Source organism: Cricetulus griseus, chromosome 7, assembly GCF_003668045.3.
Source record: "Cricetulus griseus strain 17A/GY chromosome 7, alternate assembly CriGri-PICRH-1.0, whole genome shotgun sequence".
In the NCBI taxonomy this organism is placed as follows: Eukaryota; Metazoa; Chordata; class Mammalia; order Rodentia; family Cricetidae; genus Cricetulus; species Cricetulus griseus.
The window spans coordinates 11,495,943-11,521,173 of NC_048600.1; the positions used below are offsets into that span (position 1 = coordinate 11,495,943).

Sequence of the window (25,231 nt, forward strand, 5' to 3'; positions counted from 1 at the left end):
ATCTGTTTCTTTTGTGTGGTGGCCATCATCCCTTCAAATGAAGGGAAAACATGTTTCTGAATCTTCTGTGTGCTTCTTTTACAAATCAAGGCACAGGAAAGCTCCTCCTGTGCTGTCAGACTAGGATCCGCAGTTGCTTGGGAATCAGCTTCCATCCTGAAAGGTCTTACTTTAGTTTACGGGGAACAAATGTGTGCTAATCTGCCAACTGTTGGGATAAGGCCACTGCCTTTGCATCCAGTGTCATCTGTGACCAAACCTGCCCAATGTCTCTCACATCGGTCACATGTAGGCCAGCCTCCTTCACCTGTGATGCTCAGTCTCAGCGTATCAAAAGAAGAAATAATTTAAAATGCTTTTGAGGATCTCTGGATTTTAAGCATCCCCACCCCCACCCCGGTCTTTCTTTGTTGCCCTATTCAGACCTAATTTGACAGCAATATTCATAGTGACTTAACCTGCCTTTCCAAAGTTTTCTACTGTCTGTTGCATCAGCTTAATGAGTTCACCTGCATGAGCAAATTTTAACAGGTCGGGACTGTTATAACTGATGCTCAGTGGGCGTATAACTCAAGTAAATGGAGTAGACATGAGAGGCCCAGGTACTGGGAACAACTTGAAGTGTTGAGAGGGCAAAGAATGTTTTGCTGAATGCAGAAGTGGTGCATGCTAATCCAGCAGGCAAATTGGTCACATGGAGACCAGTTAAGAAAACTTCTGTTACAAGTTTCCCTTACAATTACAACTAGGAAAGTCAGGCACAGAGAGGTTAGGTGGCTGGCCTGAGGTCACTTGGCCAGTAAGAGGCAGGAATGAGATTGTAAATAAAAAAAAAATCTGCCTTCGAAGTTTCTGTTCTTATGCAATACATTCTTCTTAAAAAAAAAAAAAAGGTAGAACATGGGATGAATAGGAGGAATAAAAATCGGAGATAAGAAAATAAGAGAGAAGAAGAAGAAAAGAGAGAAGGAAAGGGAAGAAGGAAAAAGAAAGAAAAGGGGGAAGGGAGAAAGAAGTACAGAGGGAGGCATGGAGAGGAGGAAGGAGCAAAGATAATCAAAAGAAACTAAAGATAAGCCAGAGTAGGAACCCTCTAACATGCAGCGCCGTGGTTCACTGGGTTCACTGGGTTCACTGGGTTCATCACATATTCGGCGTCTCTGATAATATTTAGCTTCTTGCCAATGCTGAGTCACTCCAAGGCTACCTGGATCCAGAGGAAGTCCATCCTGCCTTGTTTTGTTGACAGCCCCCTTCTGTAGAACCTGAGACCACTATTAGCTATAGGCAGGTCTTCCCTACCATGGGTCTGTGGGACTCAGATCCTGACTAAAGTAGAAACCTTATCCTCAGCTCCTATCCAATACCAACTCTCCAGATCATACTGTGTGTGTGTGTGTGTGTGTGTGTGTGTGTGTGTGTGTGTGTGTGTGTGTGTGTGTGTGTGCATGTGCATGCACATGCATGCATGCTAAGAATGTGTGCATGTGTGCACATATTTTAGGTGCATGTATATTTGTGCTCACATGTATGGAGACCAGAGGTCAATTTCATGCATCTTCCTCAGTTGCTCTCCACTTTATTTTTGAGACAGGGTCTCTTGATTGATAATTTGGCTAGGCTGCCCAGCAGTGAGCTTCAGAGACCCAAGGGTCTCCAATACCCCTACCTCTGGCACTGAGGTTCCTGACAGATGCACACCATAGCACTCTACATGGGTGCTGGAGCTCCAAACTCAGGTCCTCAGATAAGCACTTTGTGAGCAAAGCCATTGCCTTGACTCCCTTCTCTAACTTCTAGGACATTGCAAAAGGCAAGCAAATAGCAAAGCTAAAGCTACAGAGATGAAAGACCACGTGCCACACACATGGTATTGCTACAGAAAATGAATAAGCATCAAAGGACTTCACAGTGAAATTTACACTGATTGGACATGTCCCTCCCACATCTCCTACACAAAAATTTCTTTAAATGCAGGCTGACTTAAGGGGGGAAATATTAAGTTGTGCTGAATAGTTTTTACTGGCTGCAAAATTACGACAAAGTATATTTGAAGGGTGAGTGTATTTGAGAGGGACAAGTGTATGTCCTGCCAGCTGAGATGAGAAGTGCCAGCTGGTGTCCTTGCCTCTCATATTGATCTAGACAAGCTCCCACTGGCTCAGCTCCTTGTTTCTAACTCGTCTTCACACCTTCACACCTGAGCTGAACCCTTGTCAAAGAGAGTCTGAGCGAAGACTCAGTAGAAGAATGTCAGTTGTGCAGCCTGAACTGTGACAAGGGCACACTTCCTAATAATAATCACCACTACCACGCCGCTGGGTTCTGTGTGACAAGGACTTGGAAACTTGTCTGATTTGCATGACTTCTGCCACCCCCCCAACACTTCCTCATGACTTTGTCTACCCCAGCTGGAGGGTTCATTACCAGCTAACAGCATGACTGTCAGGGCTGATACAGAGCATGAAGATGGCCATGTCTTAAGGCTTCACTTCCCCATCCATGTTTTCCAGGGCTAGAAATTGAAATAAAGACCTAGGTAGACTGTTCTAATTGGTGCCTAGATTGACTTTCAATGAGTGTTAATGGAGTTGTTTGTCTTCGTTTCTAGTGTTGCTGTTGCAGGTGATGTTTGTATGGCCTTGATCTGTAAAGTAGAGAGTATTAGTATATCAGATGGGATTTTCTTCCTCTTTGAAAAAGCACCCTTCCTTGAACACTCCCAGGTCTTGATTGTATAATTCTCTGATTGCTACTTATTGGCTCTGAATAAATGCAGCTATCATGAGTTACTTGAGGAACCGTGTGGTTTTATGTACTACCCCATCCCTGCATCACCTACTCCCCCAGCCCCTGTCCTTTGGTGCCTCCTCATAGGAAAGGCATTGTTATCACTTGGACAGAGACCATGGTTATTGTTAGTGAGTGAACATGAATTTTTAGATTCACTCGGCTCCACTACCACATAAATTTTGCCCAAGAATGTCAGAATATTGTCAGATTTAATAGAAATACGTTCAATTGTTTCTCCTCTCCTTCAGCAAATATTAGCCGAGCATTCGCATTCCATAAGACACAATGGTGAAGGATCCATCATCTTGCCGTTAATAAGGCAGAGAAGTGAGACACATGGATCATTCTCCCTGTGGAGTTCAATAAAAAATATTCCCTCTCACCAGACTTGACCAATGTGTATTCCATGCATATACTCTCTATTCAGCTTCAGCCCAGGTATTCATGCCAGTCTGCAGTGTCCATTCCCCAATTCCTGCCTCATTTTCACAACCCAACCTCAGGGGACACCTGTTCTGATCAGCCAATCTGAGCTATCACTTTGCCTGCCATGTAACACCTAGTACCTGGATACCACTCACTTGGCTCTGATGCCCTGTCACTCATTATAAACTATGGTATATATTTTTCTCCCCAGTCTATATGCTACTCACCTGCAATATAAATTCTAAACTCTCAGTAGCCCCACAATATGAAAAAAACTTGAGTATGTAAACAAAGCACCAGTAACACCTGAAAAAGGGGGTGGGTGGTGCCTCAACAAATTTTAACTGTGAAGCAGGTAGCAAGCATCTTTTTCCAGGCTGCAGGAAGCTACAACTATGAAACAGAGGCTTATCTGAAATGTGGGGGCCTTTTCCCAGTTCTGAGAGGATTATTGATCAGTTAACCAAAGTCTAAGGATAATATATCTTCTTGTAGGGATATTCCAACATAATCTCTTAGAGTTGTGTTTGTCTTACGAAAACCTACTTGTGTTTTTCTTTATTTAAATAAGTAGAGGGCTATGTATGTGGCACATACTGTTGATCCCAGCACTCAGGAGGCAGAGGCAGGTAAGTTCAAGACCAGCCTGGTCTACAGAGTGAGTCTTAGGATAGCCAAGGCTGTTAGACAGAAAAACAAACAAACGAACAAACAAACAAACAAAACAAATACAGTGGCTGTTAATTCAGAAATCCAAAGTGCTCTCCTTGTCCTCTTTTATCTACTATCCTTTCAACCTTGTGTCTTATAAAGAAATTGAACTGCAAATGTTTACCTAGACCAGTATGACTCCAAAAAGTCTTCTTTAAGAATAAATCCCTTCTTGAGGACCTACTGTGTGATAAGAACTCACCTTATTACTTTGCCTGAGTCATTCTCACAGATGCTCAACATAATCTCACAAGACAGGCACTATGGGTATTTGGGGTGGATGGGAGGGTGGGTGGGTTTGGTTGGTTGGTTGGTTGGTTGATTAGTAGGTTGGTTGGGTGGGTGGATAAGTTGGTTGGTTGGTTGGTTGGTTGAGATGGGGTCTTGCCATATATCCCAGAATGACCTTGAATTCCTTGTATGATCTCTATCTTAAAAGTTAGGAAAGTGAAACCCATAGAAGTTAAATCACTAAGGTGACATAGCTGATAGGCTGTGAAGTTGAGAACTGAGTCTGGGCCCCGCCCCCCACATTGCAGCAGTCAAAACCATCTCAGAACAGCAATCCCTATGAATGGTTTGTTTGAGGATTTGAGGCTCCCTCTTACAAGACTGTCTGATATTGGTATCATGCACACCAAGACACTGCACAAACACAAAGAAAGACACATTCTGTCTTGTCAACACCATCCATGGCCCTCATGTGCTGCCATCAAAATGTCCCTGCATTCAAGGATTATTATAAATTGGTGCCTTCATGCTCTTGAGTTATGGCTACCAACCCTTTAGTCTCATCAGCAAGTTGCCTTATAGCAGATGTTGCCAGGCTGTTTCCTTTAAGTATGTGGGCACTACCCTGGTTAAGAAATTCCTTTCATTTCTGTATCACATCTTCTTAGTTATTTTTCTATGGATTTCTCCTCCCACTGCCTGTCCAGTGTCTAGTCTTAAAAAGCCCTGCTGGTGGTTCCTCTATCGGTGCCAAGTACATATACCCTTCTCTGTCACTGTGATTTTAGTGATGAAAATGCAATAGACTGGGCAGACTGATCCATAGTACATGTTCTCCCTGATCCTCAGGACCCAGGAGCAGTACTGGATTTTATTTGTGGCTAATTCAGTATATGACCTTGAACATGTCTCCATTTCTCTGCAAGAGCAAGACAGAGCCTCTTTGTGTAGAGAGATCTGTGACCGAAGACTGATCACTCTTCTCCAAACTAGCTCTGTGAGATATTATTTATTAATTGCAGTTTCCAGGGTTTTTGTAAAATGTTGTATCACCAGGCATTCTGTAAAATGCTAGAGATGTGTAAACAGCAGTCAATTAAGGCCCATAGAGAACTTACATCTCAATGGCTACATTTTACTGATGAAGAAACTTACACCCAAGGAGGTGTAGAAAACTGCCCAAGGCTAAGCAAGCCCAAACCAGAATCAAAGACTCCTTTCCCCCAGGTTAGTAGACCATGGTACTCACAAACCTCTTGGCTTTTTTGTTTGTTTATTTGTTTGGTTGATTTAGGGGGGTCTTTGATAGCTTCTAATTTATTCATCATGTTGCAATCACTAAGCAAAAGTGGGTGGTCACGGTTTTCCTCATAAAGAAAAAAAAAAAGAAGTCATGCAAATTGGAGACATTTTCTCTGCTTGAGAATGAAATTGGTTGAAAAACATGCAAAATTTTAGACATTTTCAGAAAAGTGTCTCATTCAAAGTCATCAGAAAAATGAGAGGCAGAGGCAGAATGGGGAACCGGAGAGTTCCAGAGAGACATGTGGAAGATAATGGATTATGACAGGCTGTCCATGCAATCCTTCTGGCTTCCTAAAGTCCAGGTGGACACCCACACTGTCAGATTGATTGATTGTAGCACCGTCCTAGAATGTCGCCAATCCCCAGCACATGGATACAGTTGCACATCTGTTTCCAGAAGGTACTAGGTCAGAATAAAACCTTTCCCCTTTCAGCATAAATTGAGTTGCCAACAGTCAAAACATGGAAAGTAGGGCCCTAATGAGCCAGTTTTGTGACCACTGGGAGGTAAGCAAAGAAGATGGAAGCAGGAAGACAAGAGAGCTCAGATCTGGTTTTCACTAGGCTTTTGGGCTGTCTCTTAAACAAATCTGACCCTAGGTACGAGCTTGCCCTTTCCTAGCCCCAGCTTCCCTGGATATAAAATACATGTTTGGCAACTGCTCTAAAAGTTATTAAGGTTGCGGCAGTAAACTATGAAAGGCCAGAGAATTTCAAGCAAAAGTTATTGCATCAGTAACTCAGAAACTAATCCCTAAAAGTCCTGACACATTTATCCCGAGGGCGAGCGCCAATCCAGAAATGGAAATCATTATCAAGGGCCACTGTGTACCTGGAATTAAAATCCATCATTCCTCAGAGCGCAGAGCTGAGATTTGGGCAGAATACACACACCTTTCCTCAAAACTAGAGCCCTTTATGCTTCAGAAGAACATGACAAATTCTGCCTTCTCTGCTTATTTGTTTTTCTTTTCATTAAGAACCCCTCGTTACATTTCCTTTCAGACATTTCTTTCTTTGACAGTTCCACATTTAAACTGAAAAGCTTCCTTTTCCTTATTCAATTGCACCGGTTTTATTTGGGATGGAAACCCTGCTGGGTACCGTAAGAGAGAACAAGCTTTACAGCAGCAATAATCCCTTCTACAGCATCCATTGTGGGGAAACTTAATACACTTTTATTAAATGGCTGAAGACTTGACTCCAGTGATGCGAATTAACTACAGAAAAGCATAGAGATGGAACAACAGTCCCCACTTCTTTGTTAACAGACATCCACTTCATGCCCCACAACCCTGCCTAGAAGGGACCCAAAACAGAAAACTGCCACTTGGAAGACACCTTTGACAAGGGTCAGTGTTGCCTTAAGCAACACCGTTATCACCAAAAGTAACCAGGACAGGGCTGGGGGAGTGGCTCAGATGGCAAAATGCCTTCCACCAAGCACAAGGACCTGACTTGGGACAAGAGCTGAGTGTGACATCTGTGGGCAACTGCAATGCTGTGAAGCAGGGACAGGCTGACTCTCGGAGCTCCCTGTCCTGCCCACCTCTAGGTTCAGTGAAGGCCCTGCCTCAAAAACTAATGTAGAGCATGGTTAAGGAAGATGCACGGTGTGTCAAGCTCTGACCTACACACACACCTACATGTATCCCCATAGACACTCATGTAAAAGAAAAGGCAAAGGCAGAAAAGAAGGAACAGGATAGGATATTAGTGAGAAAGTGGAGAAATGGGCTCTCAGCCTCATTGGGGTGAATGAGAGTGTTGTAATTTTAAAAAGTGGTGTGCAAGAGAAAGAGGCCATGTGACAGAGCTTGGATGGAGGGATTTTTTATTGGGGAAGGTGAATGGGAGAAAAGGGGAGGTGAGATGGGCCTCTGGGGACAAGAGCAGCAGAAGGAAGGAGGGAGGGAGTTAGGGATGAAGAGAGAGGAAAGGAGAGAGGGAAGGAGGGAGGGAAGGAGGGAGGGAGAGTAGAGGCAGGCAGAGACACAGAGAAAAAGAGAAGGATGGGAGGTGGGCAGGGCTGTTTTAAAAGAGGACACAGTGAATGTGCACAGGTAGTGCTCTTAGTGGCTACAGCTGAGGCATATCCTGTCAGAACCTCAAGGACAGGCCAGTACAGATGCCTGAATACTAATAGAAAGTACACTTCAGAGTTTAAATGGACACACACTTAGACCTTGATTGTAGTAATTTAGGTAACTACACAGGTAGCTTTAACACAATCACAACAAAGAAAGCAGAAGCAATGCCCACGTTGTTAAAAACACAATCAGTGAATAAATGATATTGTCATCCATATTTATTGCCTCCAGACAAGCATTGGGTGGGAATGCACAGTCACAGACAGGCATGTGTAGGGTGGTGCCACTGTGTAACATCACAGCTGAAACTGTACACCGAGGTGGTGAGTATGGCTGTCTCCAGACAATGGTTGCCTTAAGTCATTTGAATTTTTGCATCTGCTGGAGACTTAGTTTGATTTGTTTCACTATTTTCATAGTGAGAATCACTTTATATTTTTGTGTGAGGGATTAAAGTTTTTCAAACAAAAATGTAGTCCCTCCCACCTCCACCCACACACAAAATCCCTTGCCTTTTATATTACCATACCTAAGCCCAATATGGTAGTGAGAAAATAAAGAGTATTGTAATGATCTCATAGTATATACCCAAGTCAAAAACCTCTAATTTATATGATTTCATTTATCAAATTATGTGCCTTCAGTGCTAGCAATTTATAATGTGATAATTATACCTCAATGAAGTTGTTTTTAAAGAAAGAAAGGTAATCTGAGTAATTTCTCTTCCTCACTGAATATTGTTTAAATATGCAATTATAAATTAACACATGCTCTCCCTCCTTCCCTCTCTGTCATATATATGTGTGTATACTGTGATATGTATCTGAGTCACTGTTGAAAAAGAAATTGGATGTTCCAATATGTGACAGGAGGCTATCCCAAGAGGTTAATAGCACGAGCACAGAGTAAGAATGCCTCTTTAGCTAATCCTCTGCTCCCTGGCAGTGTCAGCATCTGAGATCACAGAACTCACCATCTATCCTGCTTCCATATTTTTCTGTTTGCACTGTTTCTCTAAGTCTGTGTCAATCTTCCATACCTTTTACCCCAAAGTACATGCTTCGGTGCACTTTAAATTTACAGCCATAAATAAACAGTTCTCACTAGTGTCCCATAAGTAACTACACAGTGAACCTGGGGATGATGAGACAGACCTTCGGCATGCCAAAACCAAGTGTTGATTCAAAGAGGTAATTATGAATAGGCTGGTAAGTTTTTGGAGGCCACTCCCTGACTCTGCTGCCGGGTTATCGAATGGATGAATGTCCTTCCTCTATGAGACTAGCTACAAAACTACTGCAAAGATTTGCAATTGTCTAGAAATACCTCTGTCCACAGTGAGTTTGAGAATGGGATTTCTGAGTTCACTGGACAGAGTTGACACAGATGTGGCTCTCAGGATCACTGTCCTCACTACCATTTGAGGTCCCATCTCTTGATACCCATGAAGAATGTGATACCTGAACTTGCTGTAATGAAGTGACCCTCTGTGCAGGTTAGGCTGGCTTCTCATCACTATTTTCCTCCTCTGCCTCCCAATACATTCAGCTGGACCATACTGCATGGAAGAATCGGGCGCCCAGAGAACCCATTTCGAGTGGCCCTGGAATACATCTCCAGTGGAAACCGGAGCTTGTCTGCAGTGGACTTTTTTGCCCTAAAGAACTGCAGTGAAGGTACGTGAATCTGTCTTTGTCACCCTCTCCTCCACAGCCTGTCTTGAATGCATCAATAATTGTATTTAGCTTGAATATGAAGTCTGCAGTGATTAGGAACTGATTCTGAACATTAGCAAGTGTACCAGAGCCCAGACAATCAATTTTCAAAGAATTCCAGAATAAAGTTGTATCTGCTTACCTTAAAACCTTGTCAAGTGGAATACATCCTTTCTTAGATAACATGTTAGCTTGACTTCTGTGGTGGCAAATGCTTCCCACTACTTAATATTTCATTATGAAAACTGTAAATAGACACCAAGTAAATAGAATAGTACATGAATCCCTGCCTAGCAGCCTGAGCCCCTTCTTAGCAGTTGTCAACATTGTGTCATTTTGCTTCACCTACATCTCTAGCCACCTCTCCCCCTCCCCATAACTTAATGACAATCACTATTTGGCTTTTCCTGGAGGTAAAATGCAGAAGTAATTTTATTGGTTTTATCTGGCTCTTGTTAGCAGACAATATGGGAAATGGTTAGATGTGAAAATTTAGCTAATTTTGTGCAAGCCAGTGGGCATGGACACTGTGTCACTGAATTTCCTTTGCACAGACACCACATTGTGACTTTACCTCAAGGTAAGCTTTTATTCTTTTTTCCTTTTTACCTTCACTTCCAGGAAACCGAACCAAATGCAAAACTCCATCACAGTATTCAAATCTTTGTAGGCCTCTGATGAGCTTTTCTTCTTCCTTCCTTAGGATTTGAATCTCCTATCCTGGTTTTCAACATCCTATTTTGTAAGCATATTTCATTAAACATTGCTTCAAGTCTGAATGGAAAACAGACATTTCAACTGAGGTTGCCTTTTTTGATGAACCCAGATCCTCAACATCTGTGAAGCTTGATGGTGTTCAGAGACCTTCACAGATGCTTAAGTTCACAAATGTGGAAATGTAGCCAGCTAACAGAACTGTCACATGGGAAAGATGTCAGTTTACAGCGAACTGCATAATCCCATTTGAAAAACCATCAGGAAAGAAAACAATTGAGTACAAAGGCCCAGATATTAGGGCCGGCACAAAATAATGCCAACATGCCTGGCTCTGCAAAAACTCTTTGCATTCTCAAATTAAGAATTTCAGCCAAACACAGGGATGTTTCATCTGTTGCTTTGCAAGCCCCTCTCACCTAGAGAATTCTTGCGCTTGAGCTTGTGTTGCATGGCAGTGAATCTGTTACAGAACTTAAGCTCATTCCTTGTCTTGTTTCTCCATCCTTGCAAAACTGAAGGACTTCACCTCCTTCAATGATCTTCCATGACTCAGAAAGTTACCTCTGCAAGGAACCCTTTTCGGTCTCTTCCTTGTCAGGAAACCTGGGGAGGTCCTTACAGTCCAGCCACCTTCCTGTCTCTAGGTCAGGAGGCTCCATGTCCAAGGACAAGATGGTCTTCATAGGGAAACAGTTCATCTATGCATCCCCCACCCTTTTTAAAACTCAGAACTTGTTAGCTACCAATGCACAAGAGGGGTCTGTTGTGGGCAAGTGAGAAAATAAAGCAGAGAACAGTTATGTCAGGATACTCTGAGCACTTCCATCCCTTTTCCCATAATGGAGCAAATTCAGATGATGTAGACAAATTTCAAACATAAGAAGCACACTAAAACTGCACTCACATGTTTAAAAATCAAGGGGATTTAGGAGGATGCTTTGGTATATACTTGAGGCCTATGTGTTGTAGACAAGTGCCTGTGTTTCTGGGGTCATGGCCTTGGTTAGGTCATGAAGGAGAGAAGGAAGGGAAAATAATGTCTTTGAGGTGTGGATAGAACTGATGACATGCTAGCCAGTGCTATAGATGGGTCTGAAAGCTATGTAGTCTATTACTTAATTGTAACTTGATCCCTCTCATAATGGGGGACAGATAAAGTTTGAAGGGAAACACAGCTAATTAACTCTACTCCTCTTCCTTAGTCCAGTGAGGAAGAACACTGTTTTAGCTCATCTGGAGAAGGCTGACAGATGTTGGGCACAATTCTCACTGCAAAGGAGACAAGATCTATCTGTGGTATCTTCAGGAAGACAAAAGATGTACCTATTTCCTCTTTCAATATTGACATCCATCACAGTGTATGCCCTTAATCAGCTCTCAGTTAATGCATAGCAGTGTTGATGGAGCACTCATATAGGCTAAGTGTCCACCATCCCCTTCATTTGTATTGTCTCCCACAAACTTTATAATAATGATAGAGAGCAGGGACATTTCTCATCTCACAAGCAGGAAAACTGAAAGTCACAGGTGTTTCGAAATGTGCCAAAATTGCAAAGCCAAAATCACAAAACCACTGATTCATCCTTGATGCTCTCTTGCCTTTGTAGAAGGTGCAGATGCTGTAGTTTGATATGTTACTGGATGCCGTAGAATTCTCTCAACTCCTTCCTGCTCCTCTGATCCCTACACTAAATTGATCAGAACATCGAGCTTACTGCCACCTCGTATTCTATCTGTGCCCACATAGGTGCTTCATTGCTGACTCTTTGTTGGTGGTGGTTGCCGGTTTGTTTGCTTGCTTTGAGACAGGGTTTGTCTGTGCTCCTTTGGCTGTCCTGGAAGACCGGGCTGGCCTTGAACTCAGAGATCTGCCTGCCTCTGTCTCCCAAGTGCTGGGATTAAAGGTGTGCGCCACCCCCACCCGGCTGGCTACTTTGCTGACTCTTGAATTTATCCTTCAGACTTCATTTTCTTAGCCACATGCCTTATTTTTCTTATATCCTTTATGTAGACAAATATGGACTTTGGCATCAACTAGGTGGTCTCCCTAAGACTATTGCCCATCTTTCTCACACTGAAAATCACAATATCCCCTTTCTTTGCATAGGTAATGGGCACAGATAATCCCTTATCCCCTCCCGTGTCAGAAAATAATATGGGGATTGTGCTGTACTTCTTTGCTCAGGAGATGTCATTGGAAGCTACTGAAATTGCACTTGGAAGACTTTGATGTCTGCATCTAAATCTAGCAATTGTTTGCCAAATAGTCATTTGGGGACCCTAACTTCAGGTTCAATACATTATCCTTTTTTTTCTTTGATTGCTCAAGGGAGCAGTTAACACAGTGCTAAGCACATAGGAAACAACACATGCTTGTTGTAAATGCTTGTTGACAGATTGGTTAATCAATGGATTAATAAATACTGTTCCTGTTGTATAGCTTCAAGCTAGGGCAGTGAACCTAAATCCAAAAGAAGGTAGCTGTGAGTAGAAATTGCTTGGAATCAGGTGTTCCCCAAGATAAGTAAGTGAAAGAGCAGTTTATACATTGAGTAGGCTGAGAGGGACAACAACCTCCAGAAACACCCAGGTATGGGCTCCCTTATCCCACTCACAAAAAGCCTTTCATTGGTGAACAACCCAGAGGTCACTCCACAAGGCCCCTCAAATTCAGGGACACTCCTATCATGGGGGATGTCCTGCTGTATATATCTTTCTTTTACTGGTTGATGAATAAACCACTTATTGGCCAGTAGAGGCAGGAACATAGGTGGGACTAGGAGATGAGGAGAATTCTGGAGAGGAGGCAGAGGGAGGCCTCCATGGAGAAACACCATGTAGAGACAGGGAACATACGACATGCTAGGCATTCTCTGGTAAGATAAGGCCATGTAGAAATATATAGATTAGTAGCAATGGGTTAATAATTAAGAGAGAGATAGCCAGTAAGAAGCCCTAGCCATCAGTCAACAGTTTTATAAGTAATCTTAGCATTCCTGTGTTTATTTGGGGCAAAGCAACTGTGGAACCAGGTGAGACAAAAACCTCCATCTTCACTCCTACATAAACCACACAGCACAGAGATATCAGGGTCAGGTCCTTGAAATGAAGTGAACAGCATCCACATGGCTCTGAGCAGCTCACAAATACACATTGTAAACACCCATTTAGAAGTTTCTCACACCAGGCCCTGCTCTATGTATGTGTTTCTATTACTTTCCTTCATCCTCACTCCAATGCTGAAAGATCTGTGCCATTGTTATTACATTCCTTAGTTAGATGGAGAAATCGAGGCCCAGCAAATGAAGTCATTACCCCAGAGTCACAGCTGATAATTGGATTAGAAGCCATCTGGCTCTTAGCTGCTTCCTAAGGAAGGTCACCACTGGAAGGGTGACAGGAGACATCTAGACAGCCTCTTTCACTGTATGAAAGTGTAATGAACAAAAACCCAGAGCTTTTCCTTGGAATGTGATATATTACATTACTGACCAGCCTAATGTACTTCATCCTTCCATCTCCTTTGATCTCAGTGTTTCTGAGAAATCAATTCGTCATTTCCCTCACCCTTCCTAGATTGTCAAGGGCCTTTGAGATGCACCACTGCCTACTGGTCAAAATGAATGTAAAGCCCTGCAAAGGAGCCACCTGTATAAAGTAAGGAGGGAGCTGCTAATGGCACCAGCATGAGCCTGAACACATTTTATTCCAAGCCCCTATAACCCCCATCTGTTTGATGAACCTGCAAGAAAACACCTGAGGCTTCCTAGACCAGAGGCATGTTCAAGTTGATCACAGATTTCTCAACCAAAAGCAATCTAGATCCCTTACATTCCTGATGCCTCTGGGGAGAGTGTCATGAGGACTTATTTCACTGACTTCACTGGCTCAGAAAGGAAAAGGGATGCAAGAGGACAAACTCAGTGTTGTGACCACAGTTATCCTGAAACTTGTGTCTTCAGGGTTGGAGATGTACAAATATCTTAACTTCTCTGGGAATTCCTTGAAGGGACTTAACTACACTCATGGTTCAAAACCTGAACCATGTTTAAAAGTTTTATATTGGAGTCTAGTATATAGAGTTACACTTGTAGAACTGTCATAAGAAATAGGGGCCATAACCACTTCTTCCATAGATTGACATGCCCCCATGATAAGGCTTCTAAAATACAGTTTGAGAATCACTAGACAACTTGATATTCAGCTCTTCTGTTGTCTAGATTTTCCAATCCTATAATCCTGTTCTCATATGAAATATGAGAGCCAAAACCAGTTTTACTCCATACCTGGTTTGAATATTTTCAATATTAGCCATTTTTATAAGATGAGTTCTTTCCCACATGGGTCTTGTCTTTGGTGTGCTAGCCATAAAGTTAGTGTGAGTGTTCTCAAACAAAGGTTGGTGACTTATGCCAGCCTGCCCCACTAAAGATGATGGTGGGCAATGGAGGACATCCTCCTTGGCCCAAGAGAGAATAAAGACAAATGGGAGAAGCCAAACAGACAAGTTCAAATCTTTGGTCAGCCATGTGAAGCCAACCAGAGTCTGCAGTAGGCTCCAAAATCCAGCTAGGCAAAATGAGAGATGACTCCATGGGCTCCTGGCAGACTGGTCCAAACTGGTCATTTTTGTGTTCCAGCAGCAAGCAATGCCCTAGCAGGGCCCTCAAACTGTGCTTGCAAATAGAGATTGTGATGATGGTGTTCTGTCTTGGGGTTGCCAGCAAAAAATCTCCCCTTTCTGCAGCAGACTCATCATCTATGCATCCACTGGTGCATCTGCCTGTTCATTAAACAGACATTTTCCCAGAAGATAGAAATCTCAGTACCTACTGACCCTAATAGACTATTGTTTTTTCCTATCTAGGGTTGGATTTGGTCTGATGGCTTTAAGATCGTCATTCTGCTTGATACAGAAACAGCTCCCCAAAGGGCATCCCTGCTTATACTTAATTTGCACCAGCAATACCAAGCAGCTGCTACATTTGCAGAGATATCTTCCTCCAAACTAGCTCTATTGTTGCTCTCTCAGCAAGATCATAGAATAACACTGAACCAGCAATCAGAAATCCTGAACTTAAGTCCCCTCCCCACCTCTTCATTTCCAGAGACTAGCCAGCCCTTTGGATCTGGAAGGACATTAAAGGTCTCCTCCAGAATTGGCACATTGATTGTTTTTAATTTGAAAGTGGGAATAGCAATATGTCAATAGTTTTCCTAGTATTGACCTCATCTTGAGGGTCAATAAGAAACTGACTTAGGGATGCAACAGAAAGGATGCCATGGGCTGCCAAACTTCTCTGGGCTTCCCTTGCCTGAAGCCAGTTAAAATGAACTGCTCTCTCCTTGCTTCTCAGTTTCCCATGGAGATGCTACCATTCACATGAACAAATTGGCCCCCTGCACAGCTTGGTGATGGTGACTAATGGCCAAATGCACAGTAGGAGATGAAAACCACATAAGACCAGTCTGGGAGGTTCCACCAGCTGGGCTTGTCACTTCAAGGGACTGAGTCAGCTCTGCAAATATTGGGTCTGATCCTTGGAATTGAACAGCACAGGGATACCGAAGTCACAGCCCCCATAAAAACCCTATTTGTAGTGGATGAACCCTATTTTCAAAACGCCCCTTCTTAAATCTCTATTTCCAAAATCTCTTACCTCTACTTTATCAAGTAGACTGAATCACTTAAAAGTAAACATTAAAATTATGTCAGGCTAGAGAGATGCCTCAGTCATTAAAGCATTGGAACCTAAGTTCAATCTCCAGAGCCCATGTTGAAAATAAATAAGTAAATATAATGAGAAATAAAGGGCATGGTGGTACATGCTTATAATCTCACTATTGAAAAGCAGAAACACACAGGTTCTTGGGGCTCACTGGCAAGACAAACTAGCCAGCCCAATGAGCTATGGAGTCAAAGAGAGACTCTGTTTCCAAAACACAAATTAGGGAAAGATTAAGGACAAGACCCATGGCCAACCTCTGGTCTTCATGTACAAGAACCTATCCATCCATCTATCTATTTATCTGTCTGTCTGTCTGTCTATCTATCTATCTCTTGTGTGTATGCACGCACTCGTGAACACACACACACACACACACACACACACACACATACACACACTTACACATGTATGTGTACACATATACACCTCCCACACAGGAATCTATACACATATGCACACACACGTCATGATTTCATCCAGCTACTGAAATCAACTCACATTTCCCAAACACCTCCCCACCTTGAAGTTCCTTCTATGCGTGCTCTGCAGCAGGGCTGTCTTCTGCAGCCCCACACTTCTTTCAGATCTCAGCTGAGATACTATTTTCTGTCTCACTTCAGAATTATGTTTCCATGCTTTTCTATTTTAGAACAATCCACTTCTCTGCAGAGTTATTTATATGTCTCACTCAATAGACGCTAACTTCCTAGAATCAAAGTCTTTTTTTTTATCCCTGTGTCTCAATTAGCAACTAAGAGTGCTGTTTTCATGGTGAGCGCTCAATAAAGGTTTGCTTATCCTAATGTAGGAGGGAGATTATGGGCTTTTAAATCAGACCAAATGAGTGTGGAGGCTCAGCTCTATCGCTTACCACCTTTGTGAGCTTGGAAGAGTTTCTTAAATCTGTAGGCTTTGTTTTTTTTTTCATCATTAAATGGGCTAATAATACATAATTATAGCTTTGTTGGGAGATTAAAACAGATATTGTGTGCAGAGCTCCTAGCCAGTGCCTGGCATGATAAATGCCACTGCCTCCTCTCTCTAGCGTCCCTTGACTAAGCTGAGTCTCCTCATTCTGGAACCAGAGAAGAATAATTCTGCACAGCTATCCCAGGGGGTGTTTGCAGAGTCCCACCCACCTTCTGTTTTCCATCTGCGCTTTGTCCCAGCCATAGGGTGGAGAGGAAACTACCTTATTTCCAGCAGACTCTAATAGCCTAGATCTGCTTTATGATTTTAGAGGCAGCTGCTCCTCTTTCCCCCACAACTGGTGCTTTAACCTCTGATAATGTCACTTTCTTTATCACTTTTTGACCCAGTCCCTAGAAGTCTTTGTGCCTTGCAAAGAACTAATATTTTTTAATCCTGTAGGGATGGTTGAAAAGTGGGGAAATCATTAGACATGCTGCTCACGCTGCCCCTTTCCAGCAGACTAGAATCTAAAGCTTCCAGACAGAGCCAGGCCATAGGACCAAGAAGGTCTTGTGCTGGCTTCCCTTTCCCTACCAGGGAACAGCTACTGTTGGCAACAACTCCCTTACTTTGGAACGACTTACTCATAATCACTAAGAAAGCCAATTACAAATGTCCATAGAGAGCTTAGAAACAGTAACGACTGCTTGGGCTCCTATTTTAAATATTGAACCAATCGTCGAAACTCACCCGAAAATGAAGGCTAGATCCAAAAGGGGTTTTTAAATATAAATAAATAAAGAATGAATGTGCTGAGGTCATGGTACTCCCCAAAGAAAATTACTTTCAAATTACAACTACATAAAAGAAATAATTGAAAAGATTAATCACACTAAAATAATTGGTCTATTTTACAAGTAATTTGGAGCACTATTCTGTCATTGACATCGATGTCTAGTAGTAAAATAGTAATGAATTTCATTCTCTGACTAATGTATTTATTTTATTAATGGTACTAAATGGTGTTGTTACTGCTTATAAATATTTCATAACTTTTAATTCATTAAAATGTTCAAAGAATTTTCAAAAGTATTTATTAGTTTTAAATTGACCTTAGTATTCAATATGCAATTGCCACCCTGTCTTGGTAATTAAAAAAATTATTGTTTAGGTAATGAAAGCCTCTTTGAAGGTGGAGGATTAAGCCCTAGTTATTAATGAGACTAATGCACCAACTGGTGATGAATAAGGGGCTTAGGGATCTATTTCCTATTTAGGTCACCAAGAACCCTATGCAGCCATTTCTTAAAGTCTGTGGAGACCAGAAAGGATAAGAAAATGCCAGTTCAGCATTGTTTTCAACCCATCGCTTCTCCAACAGTCTCTATCTTTCCCAAATAGCAGATAAAATCAGAATCAAGCATTCCAACCCCACATCCCTACTTCTTTCATTGTCTAAGAAAAATGATAGCTACAGAGTGAGAGAGACCCTGTCTCAAAAGAAGAAAAAAGAAAAAACAAACAAAAGAAAGAAAGGAAGAAACCATGCTAGCAAGCAGAAAGAAAAGCAAGAGATTCAGTAACATGAACAAAGCAAAGGGGATAGGATCTGGGTATGGAAAACATGAGTCTGATTCCTGAGTCCTATAGATGCTACCTGAGTCATCAAGATGTCGTGCATCCATTTACCTAATGGCACTGTGTATGACATACCTGACTGTCCATGTGAAGAGCAATTGTGATCATGTGTGTCCCACCTGACATGGTGTCTACAATTAGAGGGCTAGGTCTACTTCCAACCTCCAAATCACAAATGTCATAGTGTGGTTGCCTCAATGGCTTTGACAATTCTTAGCTCATAGGTAGGAGGCATGGAGAAAACTTGAGCCAACAGGATGTGACTGAAGTCCATGGAAACCCCATGAAGAAAGGCTGGATGAATCGGCACTCATAGGCCTGAGAAAAAGCTCTCTATATGTAGTGTCTCTAGAGGTTCAACTTGTGAAAAATGACTAAAGAAAATGGGCCATGGAAAACTGAGGACCAGTGGGGAGGTCAAGTGTCCCACACTTGGATGTTGTACCTGTCGAAGCATGCTTCTTCTCTGACCTTGGACTTTACTATAACCAATCACAATGGGAAGATATTTTAATATTAAGATCACCACAGCTATATAACTAATTCCATTGCAAACTATAGACAACATTTGAGATAACGTATGAGCTTCGAAAGACCCTTCCTGTTTCTAGCTGGCTTTCCCCCATTCCCTGGCATGTGAAGTACATCAGAGAGGTATTTGTGAGACAAGGGAACACAGGAATATGAATAGAATAAGGAGACACATTGAACTTTCTATTCCTATGTGTAGAGTTGGGGCTAGAAGGGAGGATTCTCTCAGTGCAAGCCATCGTTGGACAGACAGTAGATAGTGCCTCAAGGTGACCCTAGAGACTAGTAGCTGGGTCCAACCTCCCAAGTGAGGTAGAGGAGGGCTTAATTCCTAAACCTGACATAAAGGCCAGAGCCATACTCACCAAATCCTAGATTTTTTGAAATCCCTTGTGCATTAGCCTAAAGTGTTTTATGTGTGTGCATATGTATGCCTAGGTATGTTTGTGACCAGTCAGCAGCCTGAGGTGTTGTTGCTTGGGAGAAGTCTACCTGCTATTTTAAACAGTGTCTCCCACTGGCTTGGGAGCTCACCAAGCAGGCTAGTAAGATCCAGGGATCCACCTAGCCATCAATGCTGGGATTACAAGCATGTGCCACCACACCTTGCTATTTTCACATGGTTCCTGGGGTCTAAATTCACATCCTCACGCTTGAAAGGCAAGTGCCTTACCAAGAGAGCTATCTCTCAGCAACCCTAAAGTATTTTAAATCTTCCAGAGGATGGAATTGGTTTGAATGTTTTTGCTGTTTGTGTGTGGGTTGTTTGGTTTCATGAAGGCAAGAGAAATGGATACTGCACCTTTATCTGACATCTAGAAATACTTACTCTAAGCCCAGGGCCCAGCCAGCACTCTTCACAGCCCTAGAGGTATGGGAACCAAATGTCAAAAGGCCTGTTGGGCATAAAGTGAAGGAGCCTTTTGCTAGCTGACAGCTATAGTTAGAAGAACAGATGCACTGCTAGGATTCATTGATCTTTCTTTGTGTTCATGGATATTTTAAAGGTTGGGCACTCTGCTGTCAAGTCGCATGAGTTTGGGGAATTTACTGTTGTCCTTCTTCTTGTGATTTGTTTGGGGGTGGCTGTTGGGTATTGCCCAGGTGGTCCCTCAAAGTACAGTGTGAAAGCCACCAAGGAAATGGTCTCTGAGATCCCCACCCCACCGCACACCAACCTTCTGGCTCCCACAATCAGCATTTGGGGGATGTGAAATGTTTGGGCTTTTGCTGCTCCTGGACCTCCATTTAGCTCTTAGCCAGCATTTTGTGTCTATGAAACGATTAACAAACATTGACTAATTACCCCCTCATTAATCATTCATGCAACTTTTAGAGTAGGGTCATATCTTTTCCTTCAAGAATACTTTAATATCCTGTCTGTACCCCGTATCCCCCACCAGGGCTGATGAGCTCATGGCAGCATCAAGAACTGCCTGGGTCCTATAGAGAGAGTGTGAGCCTGGGCTCAGTGGGGGTCTGTAGCACCAGGATGCAGTTTCTACTCTAGCAGGTAGGACAAGACACATGGCTGGCCAGTGGCACTTTAGAGGCAATAAGCTTTCATTACAGGCTTCTTCCTGGAAATTCTCATGAACATATTAAATCTGTTGTCTTAAAAGGCCCAGAGAGGTTGAATACATAACTTTCTTTTATAAGATGGTACTTCCCATCATTTATGGATTTTTAAATGTAATGAAAATACTACATCTGGGAGAGAGCACTGATCAGCTGCTGTGCTACAGGGGCAGGTGAACCAAGATGAGGGGCAGGAAGGTGACCATCTGTTCCCACGGCCGGATGGCTGGCAATTTGTGGTTCAAAAACAAACATCCAGTGGGGCAGGTGAATGAATGGCAAGGAAGAAGCCCAGAATCATCTCTTGGTTGAGGCAGACCTGTCTGTGAGAGCACTGGGAAGCAAGCACCACACTCCCTAGAAGCCAAAGGGAGCCTCTAAGTGTCTCAAGACCTCTGTCATGCACACTTGAACCTGTGAGTATGTAAAGCTGGGGTGAGAAATTTCCAGAATTACATTTGTATGGATTGGACAGAAAACAGAAATTTCCCAAGAGAGCTGGTCTCTGTTTCCCTTCCTGTCTCAGGATCAATATCTTCCTTGTTGTGCACAGACACAGATCTCTGTCTCTCCCTCAGCCACCTTGCTTATGTGTGCTGATGCATGAGGGCACATATGTCCCCCTGATGGTGTCCTTCTCTCTGTTCCTTTCCCTCCATTCCTAATTGTGGATATACATAATGCCAAAGCATCCACGCCATTCAGCCTTTCTCTTCTTACACTGACTGATAACAAATAAACAAATGCAGACTTATCTTCAGTCCCAGCCATTTATTTTGGCATTTTCTTGGGGACAGCCTTTCCCTGTATCTCCCTGCCCTCAGCCTTAGCCTGTCTTCCACATGTCTCTCCAGACCCTGGATGGTGTAGGTATTTTCATGCATCCTAACTCATTCTTTTTTTCTTTTGGTTTTTTTGAGGCAGGGTTTCTCTGTGTAGTCTTGACTGTCCTGGAACTCACTCTGGAGACCAGGCTGACCTCAAACTCAGAGATCTGCCTGCCTCTGCCTCCCAAGTGCTGGGACTAAAGGGGTGCACCACCACTGCCCAGCTCCTAACTCATTCTTACCCTTCACCTTTTTTCCTTGCCTTCTGGGAGGGGAAGAAAGCAGAGTTGACTGGCTGATCTCCTTAGCCCCTACAATCCTCAGTAAAGCCTGACTCACTGTCTTGTTTGAGGATCAGGCTGAAAGCTCTGCCTCTGTGGAAGAGGTGACTGAAACAGCAAGATGATGCACACTGCGGCCTGGCTCTGGCATGTACTCAGATGGAGTCTCCTCTTTTGGCTTAAAACTTTGATTCTCCTCTATCCTTCCTTTCACTTCTTCTTCCCCTCAGGTGCCTGTCATTCCTTCATTAAGAAAGCAGCATGCATGCACACATGCATAAACAGCATCCACACACATACTCAAAGGGTTTGGGGTCACCTGGACAAATTAATCTCTCAGAGAGCCACAGACTGTTAGTTGGAGAGTAAGGCCTTTGTAGAAAATTCAGCTTTTTAAATTGTCTCTTAATTATCACATTGTAATTATATAGCAGGGTACAGTGTGACATTATGGGGTACAATGTGTATTGTGAGGTACATTGTAGCATTCTAACACATGTATTCAATGTATGATGAGCCACCAGTTACCAGAGTAACTGATGCATCTAAGACCTCACAGGTTTCTCGTTTTCTTTGTGTTGGGAACATGCAAAGACCTCTTTTGCACATGTGCTGGTGTGTGTGTGTGTGTGTGTGTGAGAGAGAGAGAGAGAGAGAGAGAGAGAGAGAGAGAGAGAGAGAGAGAGAGAGAGACAGACAGACAGACAGAGACAGAGAGGGAGAGACAGAAAGACAGAGAAAGAGAGATTGAGAATGTATAATGTGTATTCATGTAGAGGTCAGAAGACAATCTTGGTGTCAGTCCTTGCTTGCCACTACATTTGAGACAAGGTCTCTTGTTATTGTTATCATTCACCACTGCATGGACCAACACAGCTAGTTTGCAAGCATCTAGAGATGCTCCTGTCTCTGCCTTCCATCTCACTGTAGGATCGCTGAGATTACCAATGTATGCTAGCACACCAGGCTTTTCATGTGTTCTGGGGGTTTGAACTCATGTCTTTACACTTGCTCAGCATAGGTTTTATCCACCCAGTTATCTTCCTAGCCCCTTCCTCCTCTAGCTGCTTGAATATGTTCAGTGAATTGTTGTCAACTATTCTTATTCTACTGTGCCATAGAATGTTAGAAGCTATCCCTCCTGTCCAGCTGCACCCTGTAGCTATTTTCCATCTCTCTCCATCCTTCCCTCCCCCAACTCTTTCCAGGACCTATTAATCTCTACTCTAGTCTCTGCTTCATTACACTTTTAAGTGTAAATGAGAATGTGGTATATTGTTCTGTGCCTGGCTTGTTTCAAATGAGAGCTTAACCAAAGACTGAGGTCTTTGCTATTGTGGGTCACCCGGTAAAGGCAAGGATCATGGTAAATAATGTGGTTCTCATTTTCCTCTGAGGGTCAGCAGTTCCCAGACCCCACAAGAGTCATATATCCAATATCCTGTGATCATATATTCACATGACTATTCATAACAGTAGAAAAATTACAATTATGAAATAGCAATGAAATAGTTTTTGGTTGGGGGATCATCACCACATGGAGAACTGTATTAAATTGTCTCAGCATTAGAGGGGTTGAGACTCACTGAATTAGAGAGCCCTCCTGAGTCATGGGAGGTGAGATTGTGTTTACTACATGAGAAGACACTAGAACCGAGGAAGCAAGGTCTTGAGGAAGCCACTTCCTCTCCAGAGTCAGTAGGACAGAACTGAAACTGGGAGCTGGTCTAGAGAATTTTTCCTTTCTCCTTTCCCAGTTTTTAGTAAAGTTGTGTTGAACATCCCAGCCGATATTGGGAGTACTCCCAGAGTTTTGTCTGGGATTTTGCCAAGGCTTTTAAGGGTTTAAAATCACCCCTGAGACCAGATTTATGATGGCAGTAGTGGTCCATAGGACTCTCCAAGGAAGCTGCAAATCTCAGAAAGAAAAATTAAAAAGAGGGAGAAAGGGGGAGGGGGAACAGAAAAAAGCCCTGAGGTCAAACTGCTTCCTTCTAAAAGGGTTTACCTCCTTGCCAGACTCGAGACTGGAAGCTCTCAGTGATGAAGGACGGTGCAGTCCCTCTACGGGGCACATGCTCCCCGCCAACTAGCACTTTTCAGCTTTTAAAACAAGAAGTCCTTCATGCACAGCCATATTATTATAGTATCTGGTGTGTGAGGTGAGACAGCCTCTCAATGATGTTTGATCCTAGAACTAAGGGGTAACATTGTAGTCACCCAGTCCCCTGGTATCTGTTACTGGCTCACAGACAATCCTGTTTGGTGAATTCTTCGAGGAAGCCCAATCTTCCACCTACTGTGTCTCCCATGCTGAGGCTCCCTGTTCCCCAGGGGTGTAATCCGAATGTGTACCCTCTTTGATTTTTTTATTCCATTATCTCATTTATTATGTATCAATGAAGTCCTTGTCATTTTTACTTTTAATACTTTAATAATTAAAATATAGTTACCTTGATTTCTCCCTTCCCTTTCCAATTCTGCTATGGCCAGATTTGTTTTCTGAAAGCACAGTTCAGGTCTCGCTTTGTTTCTGCTCCGGATCCCTACCATCTATTAAAAACCTGGAAGCCAGGCTTCTTTCCCCAGCTCAGGCTAACCTGCTCACCCTTCTCCATCCTGGCCTTTTATTAAATCCATGCTCAGGCCTAACCACATCATTGAGCAGTCATCTGGATGAGCCAAGCACAGTTGTCCCACCTGTCCCAATCCCATGGAACTGGCAAGGACCATCACAAGTCTCATTTCACCACCACCCTCAGTGGCATCCTTGAACGTTTCTACCACATTGCCATTTAAACTGCTCATTTGGCTCTAACTAGCCCTAAATTATCTCCTGCTCATGACTTCTCATCTACAGTGATTTCGATTTTAGCATAATTCTATCTTCTGGGCATAGTCTAACAGCTTTTGGTTCATTCAGCATCCAAGAGAATGTGTCCCTGCCCATCTAGCTGATCAATCTTCGAGGACAGCATGCTACAGTAGAAAAAATGTGAAATCCCAGACACCCCTCACCTGGGAAAGCCTTCCTAAGCATTGGTCTTACCCATCATAAAATTGTAATGGCAAATGTATGGGGGTGAGATTAGGCTCAGCAAGGTAACCTGTGTTAGAACAGCTACATAGGGAATTTTCAGTAAAGCTCTTTCTCCTCCTATCCCCTAGAGTTTTGTATTGGCTGTTTTTCCCAAGTTCCTCCATTCACCAAAAAGGGTCCTACAAGCTCTCCTAATGGCACAGTGCCTAAAGCATAAGTGCCTTACTTAAAGATGTACTTGATGGATAGAAGATGATGTACGAATGAACTGATGAGAATAAGTAGAAGGTTAAGAGCGTATCTTTATCTGTGCCTGCCCCCAGCCTCCTATTTGGTCTCCCAGAGTTGCTTCAGTTAGTCTTAGGAGGCCTCCTGACTGATGTCCTTTGCCACAGCATTTCCATGGCCATTTTGCTAAGGAAAAGCTTGGCAGAGACCCCTGAATGGGGCTTCAGCATCCTTGAGAGAGAAATCTGAAGCCTGGATGTACCCCTCTGAAATAACTGGCAGGATGTCTGTCAGGGCCCTATTCCCTTCTGATGCCCATGGATAGGGATATTCATTTCTTCTAAGCAATGGCATGAATACCATGGTGAGACAACCTAGTTATCTAGCTTGTCTACCTCTGACCTGGGCCTCAGAAAAGTCACCATGGCAACTTACAGTGCTCTGTTTCTCTTTCTTCACCAAGAAAATAAGGGGAACAA

At 43.0% G+C, this 25,231-nt stretch overlaps 1 protein-coding gene across 1 annotated transcript in view; it reads left to right on the forward strand.

Moving 5' to 3' along the window:
- Alk (ALK receptor tyrosine kinase) overlaps positions 1 to 25,231 on the forward strand; it is a 688,619-nt gene that overhangs the window by 502,179 nt on the left and 161,209 nt on the right. The window contains exon 5 of the mRNA XM_027424412.2: positions 9,105 to 9,232. Within this exon, the coding sequence (XP_027280213.2) occupies positions 9,105 to 9,232 (128 nt within the window). The remainder of the gene's footprint in view (positions 1 to 9,104; positions 9,233 to 25,231) is intronic.